The sequence below is a fragment of the Aspergillus pseudotamarii genome, assembly GCF_009193445.1.
Source record: "Aspergillus pseudotamarii strain CBS 117625 unplaced genomic scaffold BDV38scaffold_64, whole genome shotgun sequence".
NCBI classification, from domain to species: Eukaryota; Fungi; Ascomycota; class Eurotiomycetes; order Eurotiales; family Aspergillaceae; genus Aspergillus; species Aspergillus pseudotamarii.
Window position 1 is genome coordinate 62299 of NW_022475078.1, and position 19633 is coordinate 81931.

At 48.5% G+C, this 19633-nt stretch overlaps 5 protein-coding genes across 5 annotated transcripts; 2 read left to right on the forward strand and 3 right to left on the reverse strand.

Moving 5' to 3' along the window:
- Positions 1-1737: 1737 nt before the first annotated feature.
- Positions 1738-2702, forward strand: BDV38DRAFT_295983 (uncharacterized protein; the record flags this gene model as incomplete). Its single annotated transcript, XM_032062825.1, has 2 exons — positions 1738-1961; positions 2006-2702. The coding sequence occupies 2 exons, from the start codon at positions 1738-1740 to the stop codon at positions 2700-2702; spliced, it is 921 nt and encodes a 306-aa protein (XP_031909658.1).
- A 684-nt stretch (positions 2703-3386) lies between these two features.
- Positions 3387-4993, reverse strand: BDV38DRAFT_274172 (HAD-like protein; the record flags this gene model as incomplete). The annotated part of the gene is made up of 4 exons (XM_032057803.1): positions 3387-3890; positions 3953-4098; positions 4157-4206; positions 4260-4993. The coding sequence occupies 4 exons, from the start codon at positions 4991-4993 to the stop codon at positions 3387-3389; spliced, it is 1434 nt and encodes a 477-aa protein (XP_031909659.1).
- Positions 4994-7331: 2338 nt separating this feature from the next.
- On the reverse strand, positions 7332-9150 carry BDV38DRAFT_295988 (cytochrome P450; the record flags this gene model as incomplete). The annotated part of the gene is made up of 1 exon (XM_032062826.1): positions 7332-9150. One exon carries the CDS (start codon positions 9148-9150, stop codon positions 7612-7614), a length of 1539 nt encoding a protein of 512 aa, XP_031909660.1. The 3' UTR covers positions 7332-7611.
- An 840-nt stretch (positions 9151-9990) lies between these two features.
- On the forward strand, positions 9991-11191 carry BDV38DRAFT_274174 (uncharacterized protein; the record flags this gene model as incomplete). Its single annotated transcript, XM_032057804.1, has 4 exons — positions 9991-10130; positions 10179-10227; positions 10284-10718; positions 10751-11191. 4 exons carry the CDS (start codon positions 9991-9993, stop codon positions 11189-11191), a joined length of 1065 nt encoding a protein of 354 aa, XP_031909661.1.
- A 1651-nt stretch (positions 11192-12842) lies between these two features.
- Positions 12843-19391, reverse strand: BDV38DRAFT_286639 (uncharacterized protein; the record flags this gene model as incomplete). The annotated part of the gene is made up of 11 exons (XM_032060714.1): positions 12843-13607; positions 13665-13759; positions 13832-15015; positions 15065-15184; positions 15245-15411; positions 15474-15616; positions 15669-16733; positions 16790-16916; positions 16966-17577; positions 17636-18549; positions 18602-19391. The coding sequence occupies 11 exons, from the start codon at positions 19389-19391 to the stop codon at positions 12843-12845; spliced, it is 5982 nt and encodes a 1993-aa protein (XP_031909662.1).
- Positions 19392-19633: the final 242 nt, after the last annotated feature.

Here is a 19633-nt window from a genome sequence, read left to right on the forward strand (position 1 = left end):
ATATTAGACTCCACCTCAGAGTAGGGACCGGCTAGAGTGAAGGAACCGTGTGCAAAGAACCAACATTGTCTACTCATAATAACAATCTATGCTTGCTCCAAAATCCCCTTTATTAAGTCATTTCTTTTTGTTTTCTAGATTAGTTTATCTTTTGCTTGTAGGATATACCCTATTCGCGAACGGCGCAGTATTGTTTTGAGGCTGTACTGGCAGATTCTGGTCATTGATAAATTCAAGTTCTAATGTAACCTCATATCATGAAAGAGCTTAGCGAGACGCTAGCGGCGCATTTGCCAAACCCGGAAGGTAGCCTCATGACCGGCTTTTGTTTAGCGTGTGGTCGGTTATCCGGCCTGGCCCTGTGCATCATCCCGATGATGACTAGTCTAGGAAAAGACCATAAAGTGTGGGACGGTCCAGGAGTGGAGTTGATACTTTACAAATCTCCGGGCAGCATTGTCAGCGTAGGGAAAGACTCCTATAAAGAATGTGAACACCGGTACATGTTAATTTGTGTAGGACCGTGGTGTGAGCTGTCGACTATGGTACTACTCCGCCGTACACAGACCAGCCCTACACCTGTAGGGCCAAGTGGATACCTAATATCGCAATTCCGGAATTCTCCGTGAGGTGTCTTGTTGGGAACGACCCATAGAAAGCGCTAAGGCATAACCATTTGGGTAGAGGATCATGGATGCATGAATTTTGGCCTTTTCTGTTGCCTTGGGTAGGTAGCGATGACAAGTGACATGGACTATGGAAGAAGTGTCTCACCGAACCTCGCATCGCGGACTCCTAGAGAACTCGGCCAGGCAAGGATCTCAAACACAGGATGCAGATAGCAGATCTTAAGTGTAGAACATTAACGGACTGCATGTGTTGGAGTTTCACCCCGGCACAGATAGTTAGGGTCGGCAGATGAAGATTTGTTATTCAGTATAATAGATTATTGTCTTCCAGTCCATCAATCGTACCTGCGAACATATTGCGATATGATAAAATACAGCATTAATAGTCCGAGATTTAGCGATAGGGCCACGTCTCCTCCGTTACGCCATCCCATGTAATTCCAAAACCATCGCACAGGCGGAGTGATCAGTGCGATAAAAGGTAAGCTAAATAGTTAACTTCAGATATCTTATAGCATTGATATATACGACCGCACTTACGCCCGCGGACTTCGTACGATATTCCGAAGGATAGCAACAGTTCGCGAAGGTGTTGGCGGAGAGGATGGTTGAGAAATCGGCGGAGCTTTTTCATTGGTACCCATTGCGTCCCATCCGACAGTAGAATATGTTAGCACCACTCAAAGAAAAGAAGAGTAGGCTGTGTAGAACCGTTGTGCCCAGGAAACAATGGTAGATAAATAAAGTAGAAGACCATCCGCTATGGGAGGTATTTATGTAAGAAGACTAACGCTCCCTTCGCTAGCGTTGCAAGGGTTCCTAGGCCGGCTATCCACTATCAACTGTTCCTGTTTGGATTATTCTGATTATAGAGTCCACATAGAGACAGGGATTTCATGTGCTGGAAGCACCAGTAGTTCAATAGTCCATGCTTTTATGGATAGCTATTCTATTGTCCCATGTGCAAATCGTATAGTAATCAAAAATCAGGTACGCTCCACGGAGTAACGTCCAACGCTGAACACCGACATACAGCTACAAATATTGAGTAACGAACCTCTAAAAAGCCTGATGTCTTCAGTAGCAACAACCGTCCTAAAACATCACCATGAAGTTCTCAATCCCCCTTCTCTCTCTCCTGGCCACGAGTCAAGTTACTTTGGCGGCGCCTGTTGCTACGGTGGATGTTGCTGAACTTCCTTCAGATACTATCCTTGACATCCGGTCTTCTAATCCGTCTGACGAAGCCCTGGTGGTTCTGGATCAGAGGGCTACTAGGGTCTGTGAGATACTCGACCGAACAGTTCGTACCATTGGTACTAGCAAATTCACGTAAGGCGCATACTCTCCTCTTGATGCCCAATAGCTTTTAAGAGACTAGTAATTTCTGGGGTTGTCTATATCGTAATGGGCTCGCGTCTTGCTCGACAAGTCTGTGAATATGCCGGCGGTGGTAGATGTGAGGAACTATCTTATATTATTTCAGATGATCTACTCTTGGCCTACTCCGCTGTCGCCCACTACTCTGAATCTATTCCCAAAGGTCTACCAGGCAAGCGCGACGTCGATGATTCGCAAGACTATCTCCAGATGTGGGAGACTATGCTGTCCAATAGTGCTGATATGTCCTACGAAAGCCTCTCTCCTCTCTCGATTTCCTCGGATACTATTGCCTTAGCTAGACTTCAGGACGAGCCTTTACCAACCCACAGATTCCAGATTACTGGTTTCGCCGTTGACGACTCTCCGAAGCACGATATCATCGCCAACCACTATGAAAACGGTGAAACCGTTCTTCACCTGCCACCTTTACAAGGGGACTCTGGTGCGAATAGCACTGAAGGATCCAATTTGCAAAATCGATTCGACAACCCTGGGTTCAAGATCACGTTCACTACCAGGGAAAGATCGAAGCTCACCCAAACCCATCAAAAGTCTATGGCACTGGCAGGGGCTGCTACATGGCCTGTCTATGCGGACAACTTTTACTACCGGATCATTCCGGAGATCAAGGGGTTCGGAACAAATTACGAGACTGTCGATATTTGTGGTGGAATGGCATCATACTTGTAAATAGACTCTGCATTGTCGGAGATCTATGTCACGGGGCACGCACTGATAGTGTTTGGGACATGTCGTGGAAGCTGTGAGTATATTATGTAAAAAGAGAAATGAAGGTGGAGCCATCGAAAACAAAAGCTGTTGAGGCCAATATCGGCATCATGTCTAATTTCTTACAACGGCTGTCGGTTTAGTTGCACGGAAGCGAGTGAAACTGGCGAGGTAAAAGAAGGGTCTTAATCTTACAAGCAGTTCCTTCTTGTGGAAATATTGAGCTCTTTGGTCACACGAATACGGGGCTATGGGGCACATTTACACGATCTGCTGGGTAAAGCAATGCAGGGCTATTCTAGGGAGAGTAAGATTTCAGTAAAAGATCGCAAGTCTGCCGTACAGATTTTGAATGACCCTTGCCTAAGTTCCTTGACCGCTGACTCGCCTGTGTATACAAGAGTATCAACTTATCGCACAGTAGTTGAAGGAGCGGAGAAGGAAATCCTTCAAGCGAATGAGTGGTGTGGGGCTACTCTCATTGATTTATCTCGAAGATAGTGTTTAGCAGCCAGCTAGCCTATAATCACCATCGGAATAATACACTGGGCCAGGTACTACGCCGATATCATAAGACATTCCACTATATACCCACGACGGACTTCATGGTTCCCTAAAGACCTATCATAATGGCTATACAATCTGTCACCACCCGGACCAGTCCTCGAGGGCCTTTACCGCAAATGCTGTACTGACTCCTCTATTTCCAACTTCTCGCTTAGCGCCAGGAAAGAAATAAATGCAGGAGGCCTCCCAACCACCATCTTCCTGCTGCAGATTTGCAAGTGTCTGGCGGTCAGGGTGGTTCTCCAAGCCAAGGTGGTTGCATGCCAATATTCGCATCCCGAGACAGAATGCATCACCTGGAGCTCCAATCCGCTCAGCTACACGCTCTCTGAGAGGTGATTCGATCCTTTCCTTGATAGTTTGGTCGCTTGACGCACGTAGTAGACGCGTCATATAATAGAGAAACCACTCCGCATTTGCGTAGTAGCGCGTCCCCTTAACATACGCCCTGTTCAGTAGGATGCTAATCATCCACTCTGTTGTATGGGGGAGCTCGTGACCGCGCCCATGCTTGTGGAACAGGGTCAAAACATTGAGCGCTATGACTGCATCGACACGTGGCCGGGATTTGTCGAAGTATGCCTGTTAGGAGAAGGTTAGACCTTTTGCCAGCTGTGCTGCTGCTGGAAGTATGAAAGGCGTACCTGCGGAATACCGTCCTCATCTACGTAGTTGTGCATCTCATCTAGAATGGAGTGGACTATTTCAGAGTGAGGAGGCATCGTTAAGAGCCCGAGGGAGGTTGTGTCTAAGTCATCAGGATAGCTATCACTCGTGTATTTTGGATCGCCTAAGCTGTGGATTAGTGACTTCTGGACAAGGTGACAGAAGATCCGGGGAAGACCGACCACTAAAGAAGTTCCAGAGGCGGGGCGGGGCTTTGAGGTTCACTAGACTCCTAGTTCATAGCAGTTAGTATCGTGTAAGCACTAATGTGGAAGAGAGACATACGGGTCACTTAACACTTCAAGGATTAGAAGTGGGGCGTAGTTTTCGGTAATAGTCTCGTTATGTTGGGTAGTTGTAGGAAAATGCCCTTTCTGAAGTCGCAAGAATGCGAGTCCGCGTGTCACAGGATTACCGACAACGTTAGTTAGTGTCCGATATAGAGCTGAGGTGTCAAATGTTCCTCTCATTCCCAGAGAGATCGCCGCGAGTACGTTCTCAGGTCTGTCATCCAAAAAGAAGGTCTGACGAGGAATTGCTCGTGTGGCCCGGAGTACGTGCCGATAGAAACGCAAACTGGGCTTTCGGACGCCCAAGTTTGCCGAGATAAAAATGCCATCAAAGATAGACCAGAATTTATCGTCCCACCGGCGGCGGAGTGCTGCGTAATCTTCCTTAGAGATGTTTGATACCAGGAAAATGCGCGTCCCTGTACGTTTAATTTCCCTGAAAATAGAAGCAGCAGCTTGCTCATATGTGATAGTCTCGCGGAAACCCTGAATCATCTCATCCAGTTCAGACGCCTGAAAGTGATATTCCTTGGCTAGCTGCCGAAAGCACTGCTTATCACTTAAATGCCCAGTTTCATAGTCCATCCAGGTTGAGGTCGACATGATTCTTCGTAAGGAGATGGTGGATTCATGAGTCTTCAGTTTATGTTCCACTTCTGGATGCATAAAGATACCTCCGAGATCAACCAGGATAGTCGCCGATCTCGTAGTAATATCGAAAGAGCCCATTGTAGCTTGAGGTACTGAAACAAGGATACCTATAACTAATGAATGTGTTCAATGATAGAAGATGATAGAAAGATTGCTGGGCCGGCTGCTCTAAAGAAATATAGAAGAATAATGATTCATAGAAGTAGGATCTTCAAAGATGATACAATATTCCTGAGCACACGCGATACACAAGAAATAAGACGGTACAGAGTGGCTGAACTTGAACATATAAGGGAACCGGACCTTTCTTTCGTCAACCCCAGCTATAAAATCCTGCTTTGCTGGCTCAGCTACTCTTCTCCCTCTTTATCGATTCCTGATATGTCTTGCCTTGCACAAACCTCTATTCGCTCGTCGAGCAAGAAAGCGGTCAGAGTTGGCTCTGGGAGGTTCCATATTCCCCTGAAATGTTATAGATTGATTGGTGGAGCCATATGTCTTGTAGCACTTGTCAATGATGCCCTCCCTTGCGCAGTCAATAATGTCAATGCGCTGCAATAGCAGGGGAAGGTTTGAATAGTCTCAAATCGACGGACAAACCATAGCGGGCAGAGCCGTGTTTGAGTTCTGCGTGTTTCATGAGAATCACATAACATCGTCAAAGATATCAAGCTGCACAGCAAGGATGGCCCACTAATAAGGTGGTTCGATGGAGAGGTATCTAGTAGCGAGCGAAATGGGGCCCAACGAGACGTCATAGCGCTTCATACAGATCGGAAACCCTTTCGATATTTCAATGGGACTTGCAGGTTAGAGTTACTGGATGAAGGAAAACCCGCCATGGGGTTTAAGTGCGAACTGAGGCTACTGCAAGGCAATGAATGCCACATTAACTCTATTTTTCGGTGAGCGCGGCCTCAAGATCTAATTGGATGTCCTTTTGATGGCCGCCTTTACTAAGCACTGTGGGGTTTGGCAAGGCCTAGCCGCCTGGTCTAGATCATGTAATCCGTAAGAACCCTGGACGGCTTTGTATTCTATACAAATCACCTCTTTTGGCTCTTTGAATCTCCCAGTAATCACAAGATATGTTAATCAAAACTTTACATAGAGTGTATCATAGTACTTCATCTTTAACATATGATGTGTAGAAGTGTCTGTTTATAATAAATTTGTTAGTATTAAATATTACACCTGTATGGTTGAAATACCTACTTTATAGCATACAATTGAATATATAGATATAACCAGCCAGTTTATTCTTAGTCTTATTCATTCTGTACTATGTTAGATATTGAAAATTGTATCTTTGCGTATGTCTGATTACTAAGATATCCAAGTAGCAAAAAGGGCTAGTTTGTGTAGAATACGGAGCTGCGCAGGGCCCTTACCGATGATGTTAATAGATCCAGTGAGAAAGCTACTTCAACCTTTCAGTCTGACCTTTACAGAGACAAGTCTAATCCCTACACAATGAATCTACCAGTTCAGGTGAGAGCTATTACCCTAAGTGCTTCCAATCGACAGGTCAACACACTTAAATAGCAATTGTAAGGGCACATTCGACTTGCTAACAAGGTGTATTATTTTGGTATCTCATCAGAGCATCGAACAGGTCAAGAATCAAGATAGGTTACACCGAAAGTATGTGTGTACATTAGGCAAGGGGTTTGAGGACAGACTCAGAGTGAAATGCAAGGTGAGGATTCCTCTCACCAGCAAATATGCGGCCAGGTAATTGGAGAGCTACGCATAATTGATGACTTCAGATCATAGTTATCATTCCACAGATCTTGAACTATTCTCTTCTTATTTCCATGATATTAATCTTTGTATGTATTCCAGCATGTGAGCAGTATGACACGTCCTTGACTTGTTATGCCGTACATGATGAGGAAATCGAGCTAGCTAGCTCGACGATATTGTAGCTGCATGAACTAGTATGTGTCAGTTAAGTTATCAGGTATGAACCCATCATACATCATATATTCTCACTGTCTCATCTGCCATCTGCCTCCTTCCTCACGGTCTTGACTTCGCCAATGTGCATCATTGAAGGTAAGGAGCTTTGACACTGTCGACAGCGGGCACGCGTGCTAGCGACAACGCGGTGTTCTGGTTCCTATAGTTGGGGCCCTAATCGCGCTAGATGTGCTGATTCACCCGGTAATTAGCTTTGAGATCAGCATACATTTGCTTTGTCGGTAAACACTATCAATCCTAGCTTACAAATCGTGCTGGTATATCCCGTCTTTCCCTCTTCCCCGAAAATACGTCGTGCCTCCATCTGCGGCCGTTTCTTTTGTTTGCTTTTTTCGCTGGAGACACCCGTCTGCCAGCTCTTAATTTGAGTTTACGTCCATCTGCTTGCGTAAGGGGAGGGCCACGTAAATATTGGTGGTACAGAACCATCTAAGTGGACTTAGAAATCCTCTATGGAATCATTTACAATGAAAGTTACAAGAGTCTAGAACTCAGTCCTTCAAGAATTAAGCATCATACCGTAATATCAGTTGGCTACCTCGTGTTAAATACGTCTTGACGGTCTAGTTAACATGACCCCGAAGGAACATAGTGAAGCCCAAGAAAGCTTGAGGCTGTGGAAGCCTTTAACGTAAACCAGAGTCCAGAGCAAATATTGTCAAACGATGGATATATACTATGCACACGGCTAGATAATATATACCTCAGAATACCTATCCACCAGATGTCGGGTTGAAGGTCCCCAAGAAGTTAGCCAGTTTCTCTTTAGTAGATGTCCAGGCCTCTTCTATGATTTCCTGATGCGTTTGACTGCGAACTCGGAGTACTGTCGGAAACGGAGCTGGTGAAGAGGTAAAGGAAGTATGAGTATCCCAAGCATCTACATCAACTTTTTCGCCATTGCGGTACGCATGGGTGATGGTGTATGCCCAGACAACACGAGAAATAACGATAAAGAGACTGTCCAAAGCATGATGCCTGCCAGGGCAAATTCGTCGACCGTACCCAAACGGGCTGAAGGGAGGATCTTGGCTCTGAAGCCATCTCTCTGGCTTAAATTCGCGAGGTTCGGGGAATGCTTCAGGGTCATTGACCATTGAATGATTGTTGGGGAAAATGGTCGACCCTGCAGGAATATGATACCCCATAAATTCGTCATCTCTCAGTGGGCAATGGGGCAATCCCAATGGGGTGATTGGTTGCCATCGTGCTGCCTCATGAATGAGTGCGTTGATGTAGGGCAACCGGCCCATGTCATCAAACGACGGGAGCCGACTCCTGCCAACGACTTCATCAATTTCCTCCTGGGCTCGTGACAAACACGCCGGATACAGAAGACAAGCCTTAATAACCACTCGGAAAACGCTGGGTGTGGTTTCCATCCCTGCCTCCTGAATAGTGCCCAAGACATGGGCTATCTCCCTCAGGGACATGTCCTGCGTCTCCTTTAGTCGTTCACATTCTCTCACCCAGTTCCACCCGGGCGCTGACTGAGCCTTCATTGAATTGTCCAAGAAGAACGCAGTGGCATGTCGGTTGAGTTCCTCCCCCTGTCGTCTCCAAATGGCAAATGCTCCAGGAAGCTGATCCAAAAGAGGGAAAATCTCGGCAACAGCAACAAACATATTTGACATTGCGTCCCGGAGACCATTGATGAAGTTTCTTATTTGAAGCACTTCACGCTGGTTATGATGCTGCACCGGGAGTCCATAGGCAAGTGTGAAGCTCACACTTGCCATGTACCGGTCAAAGGAGTGCGCTACATCATTACCCTGAAGTAGCTCGTGAATGACTCGCTGGCTCTCCAGATCTTGTAGCTGACGGTATTGCTTTGATAGGCCGGGATTAAGCAGAGTCAATGCAATACGGTGATGAAGTACCCAGCGTTTAGAATGGGGCATGAGGGCTGCATGGAGCTCTCCTGCATTATTCTCTGAGCAGACGGAGAGCCTTGGGCGCGAACTGTACGTGGCACACCGCTTGTTCAACAGGTCACGAGCTAACCCATCCGAACTGATGCTTACTATGGTCCGTGCTCCGAATTTAACCGCGACTAGAGGGCCATATTGCTGGTGCCATTTATGGAACGACTCCCATGGCCGTTTAATATCGAGCTGGTGCAGATTGCCAATTAGTGGAAGCCTTCTGGGTCCGGGGGGCAAAGGTAGCTGGCGTCTGGGATAAGAAAGTGTATAGACAAAAATACAAATTGTCCCCAGAGAGATGGCGACGAGCAATAGAGAAGAGCCCATCCTGACGTAACCGAACTTGGTTCACTGCTCATATGACACAAGCATTTGGTGACCATAAAGCTGATTTAGGGGCAGAAAGTGAGGTCTCGTCTCCAGGTTCAGGGATAACAATATGCGCACTTATGTATCTTACAAGGAAACCACAGCATCTCTGATGGTTCACTGCACTTGATATATCACATGTAGATATAGAACCTAAATACGCTATCAGGTGATGTCTAATATATTTTACACTTGACATTCTCCATTCCGTGATGCTGCACGCCCTGCTACGTGTCCAATATGAACTTTCGGTCTGCCTCATCTGACCTCAACCGCCTCCCGGTTCACATTACTACGCTGTTTATGCCCATGCCTGGCGTTAATCCAAGGGGTTGCTGAGTACGAAAACGCAGTATTGCATCGGTATAAGACCAAATACCAAGATCGTCAATGCAAGTCCCGTCTCTCACTTCCTCTCAAGACCATAGACGACAGCAAGGGAAAAGTGATGTCCTGCGCTGAAAAGCAAACACCGTCACTAAATAATGGACATTGGACAAACTCTCGGACATAGAAATAAGTGCGTTATGTAGAAAAGGCTCTGGTTGAGTAGAACTATCTTACTAGCTATGTCAGACTTTTGTGGCATAGGTCATTGGAGACCGTGATAGGCTTATGCGATTGTTTGATCTTCGTATCTGACGAATATCCGTCGAGGGTTAAAACGAGGGGCTGCTGACCAGGATCAGCGATGAGGATGTCCCAAGCCTTCCTTTATACTCTTGACCCTCTACTACTCTGCGGGCATCGAAGAACCTCCTTCATCGCGAGGTCGGGCAAAAAGTCGCATTCGTCCTGATGGCCGCCCCTGAGATCCCGTTGAGACAAAAGGCCGTCATCTATGACAAACCTGGTACCATGTCCACCAATGTCACCGAGATCGATGTTCCTGAGCCGGGCTCTGGCGAAGTGTTGATCAATCTCTATGATCTTATATTGTGACACTTCAAAGCGAAACATCCTTAACTGGGAGTGACAACCTGTAGGACCCATTCAAGTGTGTGCCACTCAGACTATAGCATCATGACTACCAAGGTTCGTGTTACCAATTTCAGCGAGAGCTCAAATAAGCCCACCAACGTGATGTTTAGTGGAAAGTGCTCCCTTATCCCACTCAACCGGGCCAGATCAGCGGCCATGAGGGCATTGGAGAGGTGGTGAAATTGCGGTATATCCATCAACCGCCCTTGGTCAACGCGGTGCAGATAGAACTGAGCGGCTTGATAGAGCCCTGCGAAGCTGGCTGCGAAGCCCTCGGTTTTTCCCAGAAAGCCTCGGCCTACTACACCGCCAGCACGTTCCAACAGTACACCCGGGCTCCAGCCAACTACGTGACCCCGATCCTTGATGAGTTAGCGTCCGATGAGGCAGCGCCCACGCTCTGTGCCGGTATCACCGCCTATTCAGCGCTGAAGCCCCGTAACGCTCGCCCGGGCCAGTGGGTCGCCATCCCTGGGGCGGGCGGTGGCCTGGGCCACATCGCTGTGCAGCTGGCCAGCAAGGGCATGGGACAGCGGGCAATTAGGGTCGACTATGGTAACAAAGAGGAACTGTCAAGGTGTCGGGCGCCGAGCACTTTGTCGACATTACCAGGTGTCCCATGGACGATGACGGCGCGGCCATCTCCTCCCACGTGATGTCGCTGACCGGTGGACTGGGTGTCCACGCCGCCGTGGTGTGCACTTGCTCCAACGCCGCCTATGCCCAGGCACTCCAGTTCCTGCGCTTTAATGGTACCCTCGTGTGCGTAGGTGTCCCCGAGAATGGGCCCAAGCCCATTGCCAGTGCCCTCCCTGCCACCAAGATGGGGAATCACTGCACCATCACCGGCTCCGCGGTTGGCAACCGGCGCGACGCGATCGAAACGTTGGATTTTGCCGCCCTCGGCATCATCAAGACACATGTACGCACTGGGAGGATGGCCACATTGACGGGAGTTTTCGAGGCAATGGAGATGGGCACGTTGCAAGGGGAAGCCGTCCTAGATTTGTCTGGTTGATCAATATGCAATCTTTTGATTTGTAGTCGGACGCCTTTTTATTAGGCCAGCAGCCCTGGTTGTTGAAGGCAGGTTCAATGATGACAACATATGCCTGAGCTACCTCAAGATGTATGACCGGCCAATGCTGCAGTTACATGATTGGAAGAAGTTACTTGATCTGGCAGAAAGGCTAGCGCTCAGCAACAACATAGTCGGTACTTTAGAGGCCACCTGTAGTCACATACAATACATTATATGCGGTCCGCCATCCGGGTTACTTGCCGCGGAAAACTCCCAACTGAATCATACGCAGCCTTGAAACTCAGAAGTCCTTGAACCCATGTGGATCATCGAAGACGTCCTTCAGACCAGGATCAAGTTAACTGGGGCCACAAACCTATGGCCGCGTGTCCATGGCTTATCCGATTACAACACCGCTGGACGGCCTTTTCTCTACCGTTATCTTCTATCGGACAAGTGCTCCCGAGAAGGACACCTTCCTGTAATGTCCAACTCGATTTCAATCAGCGCTCGTCCATCTGAGCACTTCGAAGCCAGCTCTTGACCTTGTCAGTATAGTCCTGGCCGAGCATTGGGTCCTGGAAACCAGGCCGTGACATATCCAAGAGCAGCAATTGTTTGAATGCCGAATCCTCTTCCCATGACGTCGAATGAAGCCATACGATACTTTTGGCGGCGTTTTTGTAAATATGATGGGAAATGATTACGGTACGTACGTCTAGTAAGAAGACTTCTTTCCTTTCACTGGTTGCTTACAGTTGTCTACCGATCTCCTCCCCTTTGGCCTTCAATAATTCACGGTCAAGTTGGAGCTCCCTACCCTGAGGAGCGCACATCCAAACCAACCATATATATCGTGTTCCACTCTTCTGCCTTACTTGCCTTGCCCTCGACGAGTGCCATTTCCACGTCGTGGGTGCCGTCTAACCAACACCCTCGGGTGTATCTGATGCCGGCTTATCCGACTGCGCGATGTATCCCCACGTATAGGAAACCACGATGCAAGCTTCGCGATCCAGGATCTCCCGAAGGATTTCCGTGTATGGCTGGATTCTCCATGCTTGGAGGTCCAGAAGCTATCGTGGGGCCTTTGGATCATTGAGGGTACTTTGATGCTTGTCATGTTAACGGGACGACTGGGATCTTGTGGAGTCGTGCAACGGGTAGTTGAGCTTTGCTTGTATAATCCAAGTTAGGGGGCTAGTACTTACACGAGACAGAGTGAAGGTGGATTGTGCCGTTTCCCCCACTCGTAGTTTAGTGGCTGAATTCAATATCTAGGAGGACTTACTAGGGGAGGGGCAGTGACTCCACTAGTCTCGCCCAAGAATATAGAGTCAACAGAGTGGCAGGCTCGGTCACTCTCCACTGCAGTCCCTTCCCCAGACTCGTATGGAGAGAGAGCATGACCCCACTCGGGCAGACACCAGTAGGAAACGTGTGATGAAGTTGCCTGGCTAGGCACATGTCCCAAGCATCCTCGATGGTTGAGAAGCTCGGACTATTGTTTATGCCTACGAGTTATGCCCATATATGCGAACATTGTTACATCAAGAGAATACCTTTCAACATTTATAGACTTGTTGAAGAATGCATTTGTTTTCCCTCCTAGAAGTCAATTCCACCATATCTACGGTAATTGAACATTTCAGGCTTCTTTGCCTGCAGCTTCGAGTACCTTCGAGCCAATTTGATCATAAAGCTCGGCCACAGCCCATCCGGGCGCCCATTGCACGTCAACGTGCAGTGGCTTACCCATCCAGCGGGCCTCAACCTTGAATGCCAGTGGCTTGTTCTTGGCGAAGACGTCGGTAGAACCAGTGATAACAATGCGTTCCACGGCTGGCGTGGCCTGCTTCAGCACATCAACATATCTTTGCGCCGATTTCGTAGCCTTGTCGATACCCGATCGGATTTCTGACAGCTTCTTCTGGATGTTCTTTATCTGAGCCTTGACACTTTCATGCTCTTGGAGCTTGGCCCTATACGCTTCTTCGAAGGGCCTTGTTTTAAGCTCGCCTTGCAATCTCTCAACCTCCTTTTGTAGTGTCCTTTCCTCCTCGGTAATGCGACCCTTGTTCCTCTTCAGCGCCTGGCGCGCTGTTGTGAGCTTCTTCTCGATTTCTTTGCTGATCCTTTCGAGCCGTTTGAGCGCGGCAATCTGGTTGTCTAGCTCCCTTTTCCTATCCTTTTGCAGTACCTGAATGGCCTTGTATCCCTCACCGTTGATGATATGTTCTAAAGCTTTGGCATGGTCCTCAATCTTCTGTACGGCCTCGTTTAGACCATTTTCGATTGTCCTCCATAAAGGACTGCTGAGGGCTTTCTCCGCTGCATGACGGGCCTCAGCATCAGCTGCTTTCTTTCCGTGCATCCACTCTAACTCAATCTCCTGCTTCTTCACCACGCAGTTCTAGGAGGCCCGATGATTAGCGATTGATGCTTCATGGAACCAGATTCCCTATCTTACCCAGTAATTCGCGCCACCCCAGTCCCAAGCATCCCATGCCCTCCATGCCTTCCTCTTGTTCTCCTGGATCTTCTGGTATAGACGGTCTTCTTCCGCTGTGAAGGGTACAATGGTGAGTACAGCTTTGCGCTACTAGTATCATGAAATCATGGGAGACATCGACTTACCCACCCACCAGGCCCAGCTGCGGTCGGCCTCTTCTTTACTTCTCAATGCATCACCGAAGGACGCTTCTTTTTGTTTTTCTAGTTTCTCCCTCTTTTCCTCCAACTCTTTCTGCTTATCGCGCTCTTCCTGTACTTTCTGGCGGTACTCGAGCTCCTTCTCGCGTATCTTGTCATCGAATTCTCGCTCCTTCTTTTCTTTCCTGGCTTTCAAGTTTCTGATTTCGCGCTCGTTCTTATTCTGGTCTGCCTCGGCCGCTTCTACTGCCTTCTCCAGCCCCTTGAGCTCTTCCTCTAACTCCTTCCTTTTCTGACTCTCTTTGTCGATCTGGTCCTCTCGCTCCTGTACCTGCTTTTCCACTTGTTGCTTCAGGCGTTGCAGATCCTTGTTCATCGTATTGAGCTCGGATTCCTTTTCGTCCACCTGTCTCTGGAGCTCTTGCTCGATTTCCTTAAGCTTATCCGATGCCATCTTTCCAAGTGTAGCTATGGCCTGGTCGATAGCCTCAAAGACTGCTCCGAGTACATCGGGACGAATCTCCGCCTCGAAGTTCATCACAACTCCATCCAATGATTGGAAATCGGAGACGTTCGCCTTTGCCTTCAAATGCAGGAGTATATGCTCAGTGAACTTGATGGATATATCGGCCTCTAAGCGTTTCTCTTGCAGATACGCGTCAATGAAGATACTCAGTTCAAAGGTATGAAAACTGATTACCCCATCCATCAGGACCTTCTGCTTCTCGCCCGTCATCTCGATATCCATCATCGCCGGTTTGCCCTCGTCCCTGGCTGAGTGAACTTTAAGGCCACCGATATTAAAATTATCGATGGCCCCCTTGATCACAATTCCATCATCACCGATCCGACCATCAAACCTACCGGTCTTGCCGAAGAATTCCACACTGCCTCGGACATGTATGCCTCTATCATAGCGGACGCCAAGGGCCATGCCGCCCGTGGATATAAAGAACATGATGTCACGGAAGACGAGGAAGTCTTCTCCTCCGTTCAGGTTTTGCAGCTCCACTCTGTCTGTCATCTCTCCAACCAGTTGGATCAGCTTCGATACGTTGATTTCGGATATGTCGAAGTAGATGACCTGCTCCTTTTTCACCCCCAAACTGAGGGCCATCTCGGCGTGGAAGTCTTTTCCAATGTCAACTCTCCCCCGGATAGACACCTGACTGATTCATGTTAGTACAATGCTCGCAGTGCGTTGTAGTATTGTCTTACTCAGGTCCTGAAACACACACTGTGGCATAGGTGATTCCCGCACCGACACCTAGTTTGGATACCACAACCTTATCGTTCAACTGGAATGGATTGATCCACTTATCTTTCGGATTCATATAGCTGTGTGGTATGTCAGTGTCACAACCTCGGTGGACCTTGTTGGCTAGTAGAACAACATACAGTTCGGCATTGGCTTGCAAGCAGCTCCCTTTGATTTTACCGTTAACTCTGATGGGCCTTTGGCCATGCACCATAAGGGTCAATGTGGTAGACAGTGCAAGTGCTCCCTCAGTTGCAAGAATCTTGGCCCCGAAATCACCGAGTATGGCATCATCAAACAGTTTGACCTATGTATGCTTCGTCAGAGAGGATGATTGCTACCAAGCGTCCCGCATGGTACACTTCTTACCTGTAAGGTCTTCGGCAGGTCAATGCCGATCTCGAGTCCTTCAGGGGTAAAGGCAATGATCAATATTAGGCCGTCGACTGGCTTCTTGTCATTCAGTTGTTCCAGGGCGTCAAATTTCCTAATGGTCGCACATAGTTGCACCCCTTTCCAATCGGTCAGCTCAGACCTTGGATTGCACGAAATCCCATGGCCTACCTTTTCGGATAGGGTACTTGTAGGACTCGACTTGCTGGAGAACACCTGCATGTGGATCACCAGCGTCCTTCTTGTCCTCTTTCTTGTCCCCTTTCTTGTCCTCTTTCTTGTCCTCTTTCTTCTCCCCTTTCTTCTCCCCTTTCTTATCCTCCTTCTTGTCCATCTTTTCATCTTGCTTGTCCTCCTCTTCCTCCTTGATTTCCCGATCCTCTGACGACGCGATGAGCGCAATATTGTCGAGTTGTAGATTAAGAGGCGAGTCCTTCAGCTCGGGTACGAATTGGGACAATGTGCAATTTTGGATACTGCCAAAGGCAAGCCAATCACGGTTCTCCTTGTCATTCTTCCGCGCGATATAGAGACCAACGGATACTGTGACTTGATGGATTTTCACCACCCCGAGAACTGCAAATTCACTCTCGCGTCTAGTCTTCTTCTCCTTCCTATTCGACTCTTTAATCTGCTTGGTCTCACTCGCATCAGGCTTGGAGTCTGCATGAGCTTCAGCAACTGCTGTTGTTTCGCCCTGGTCGGGCTGGCCGCTCTTCCCTTCACTCAGGGGATCCGTGATTAGTTTGTTGTCATTTGTCTTGCTCTCCTCAATCTTCTTCTGCTTCTTGTTCCGATTGAATCCTATGAAAATGTGCATCCGTGCCTGCTTAATGGTAACAGGAACATCAGGAATCTGGTAGTCAGCAAGGCCTCCTGAAATGGTCATGCCGTCCCTATTGATCTCGAGTAAAGCTTTTGCACTAGCCTTCCCGTTGAATGTGACATGGCCCTCTAATAACAAAGATCCGACCCTGGTCTTCTCTTTTTCGATGAACTGGCTAGATAATTTGAGGTGGATCTTGTTAAATATGAACTCATTGCCCTGAGTCTCCTTCGTCTCCTCCTTCTTCTCTGCCTCCTTCTTCTTGCTTTCCTCCTTGAGCTCCGCTGCTGTCTGTTCTTTCTCCTCTTTTTTCTTTTCTTCGGGCACGTCATGACCCTGAATCTGGGCGTGTATCTTCTTTAAGTCGCGGTACGAGACATCGCCCAGTTCAGCATCTATAAAGCTGTCCGCTGTCCCGGCTGTTAGACATTATGAAGAATGTGACTAAAGGTCAGGGGCTCCATACCTTTAGATACTTTGCCCTTGACCTTGAAGGTCCCGGCGCCCAGCTTGATATCGGCGGATAGGTCAAATGCCATTGATTTCTTGAAGTTCCCTTGTTCGAATGACCACTTGAGCTCGGCTTTTTTCAACTGCAGCAGTTAGCACAGTAAATCCAAATCAAGAGGCTATTCTACTTACTGAGACATGCTTGACACCGTAGATCTCCTTCCATTCATCACAGAAGATCACCACGTTCCATATTCTCTTATGCCTACCATCGGAATGTTTCTTCTTCTCGGCCGTCTTCGGTTTACTATCTCCCTCTGTCGGCTGCAAGGCCTTTTCGTCACCATCACCTGCTGTGCTATCCGCAGGGGCGGCATCGTTAGCAATCTGTTCAGTGTCTTCACTTGCCTTCTGGGTCTCCCTGCTCGGTTCGTCTTTCTTCTCCAGCGGCTCAGCCTTCTTCGACTCATTTTCGTTTCCCTCATTCTTCGCTTCACCTTCATCGTCTTTTGTTTGCCTTTTCTTCTCTTTTGCTTCGTCCTTCTTGGCCTCCTTCTTCTTCTCTTTCTCGACCTCAAAATCTCGAGCAATCCTGATGTGTAAGTCCAATGGTGACTTGGCGTATGGAACTTTGATGAACGACACAGTTCCGAAGAAACCGAAGCCATAATTATAGGACTTCTGCAACTTGTCCTTCTTATCCTTGCTGTCCTCCTTGCCATCTTTGGATACACTCTTCCCCTCCTCGTCCTTCTTCGAAGAACTACTTTCCTCAGTTTTGCCATTTGCATCATCTTGCTGTGCCTGAGTGGGATTGCTCAACTCAGCATTGCACGACGAATGAAGTCAAGGATGGACTTACCTCACTCTCCGTAGAGTCAGGTTCAGCCTGCACCGTTGATGCCGGCTTTGTCGTGACTTCAGCCTTTGGCTCATCGCTCTTGGTTCCATTAGGCTCACTCGGGTGTTCCCCGGTAGCGTTGTGAGACATCTGCTGCTCGCTCTCATCGTCGCCCTTGTCACTTTTCTTCTCCGTTTCCTTCTCATCCTTTCCTTTTGTATTGTCCTTAGCATTCTTACTGGCTGCCTTCGTGGCTGTAAGTTCTAGCCCCAGGGCTTTGAATTGGAGAATGTCCCAAGTCTGGCATCCAAAATCCTTGAAATAACCTCGCAGCGCAAAATCTCCCACTTTTGGTCGCTTCGACCAGTCCCTAGTTTTACCTAGGTCTGCACTAAGATGGACCTTTTTGGGCGTTCTCTTCTCACCAAACATCTTCTGCAATGCATCTGTCGCCCATTGCAGGCTACCCGTGAGCGGCACATCCACCTCGAGACGCAGACCAGGAGGGAAGAATTGGCCGCTTTTCTCTTCACAGTAAGTGAACTCGAGATTCTCGACGGGTAGGCTTTCGATCTCTTCGCTCTCAAGAAATGGGAGAAGCGTTCCCAAAGGTTTACCCAACAAAGCCAAACTCTTTGGATTAATCTTTACCTTCTCGCGAGCTGGCTCTTTTTTCTCTTTCGCTTTCTTGTCCTTCTCATCCTTGCTCCCCTTCTCATCTTGCTTTCCGGCTTTGTCTCCGTTGGGTCCGCTATCGTCACTGCCAGCTTTGAGCTCCGGGGTATCCTTACCTGCAGTGCCGGCCTTGGGCTCTGCGTCTCCCTGATCATTCTCACTCGGTTGATCATCCCCTTCCCCTTTGCCTTCCCCTTTGCCTTCCTTCTTGTCTTCTCTCTTGTCTTTCGTTTTCTTCTTGTCCTCCTTGGTTTCAGGGCCTAAACGAATGTGAGTATAGGTTGTGCTTTTGGTCGCCTTCAGAAATCCTACCCTTGTATTTGTATAGTTTTCCTTTCAACCCTTTAATGCCGAAAAGATTCTTAATATCCCCGGAGAGCACGTAGTTATCCAGCTCGGTCTTAGCAACTTTGGCTTCGTCCTCTTTCTTCGCCCTGTCCTCTGCCACCTCTGTCTCGGCCGTCGTGCCTTCGCCGGCCTTCTTCTTTGGGTTCTCCTCGACTTGGGGCTTTGTCTTCCGTTTTGGGGCGAAGTTTGCAAGAACAGAAGCACCTGCGAGTCCCGACATGGTATCACCAACACCTGCCCTTGACGGCTCCCCCTCATCCTCTTCCTCGTCTGGCATCAATAAAATCGGAATACTGGTGGCTGCACCCGCCTCTGGATCTTTACCCACGATGGCCACCAGCTCTGTCTTCTCCTGCCCCATCGCCGTAATCGGCAAAACGGGAAGATCGCCAAAGCCACCGTCCCGATCCCTAGGGACGACTAAGGAGAGATTCTCGACAACAGCACCGCCGACGGTTATTCCACCCACGGAGCCTGAGCCTGAGCCCGCGGATAGAAAGTTTGTGACCATCTGGTGTCGAGGCATAAATTGTTCCTCCTCGCTCTCGGAGTCCCCATGAACAAGACTAGGAAGCTCCACGGGCGGTTCAGCCTCGGCGTCGTCGCGGAATTTCACCTGCGCGTTTCGGATGATCGAGCCCAAGTAGTTGTTCAACGGCTCGCACTCGAGGTCTTCCAGTTCTTGCTCGCCCTCGCCTTTGGGGAGTTCCAATCTCCTTGGGGTGGCTTCGGCGGAGATAGAATGGTCAGACATGGTGAACGGTTACCGTGGAATGCAATAGTATCTTTGGTGTTGGTATCTTCTTAGCACACGTCCCGCCCTTCTTCCTAATCAGAAGGTAGATAGAGCCCAATGCCAGACCTGTGGGAACGATGGCTATTAAGACTGATTGACGGCCTACCCCTCCTCCTCGTCTACGGATAGAATCACACCACTACTCTCATCTAGCGGTATGCACGATGTGGAAAAGTCAAGCAACGACCCACCGAATCCGG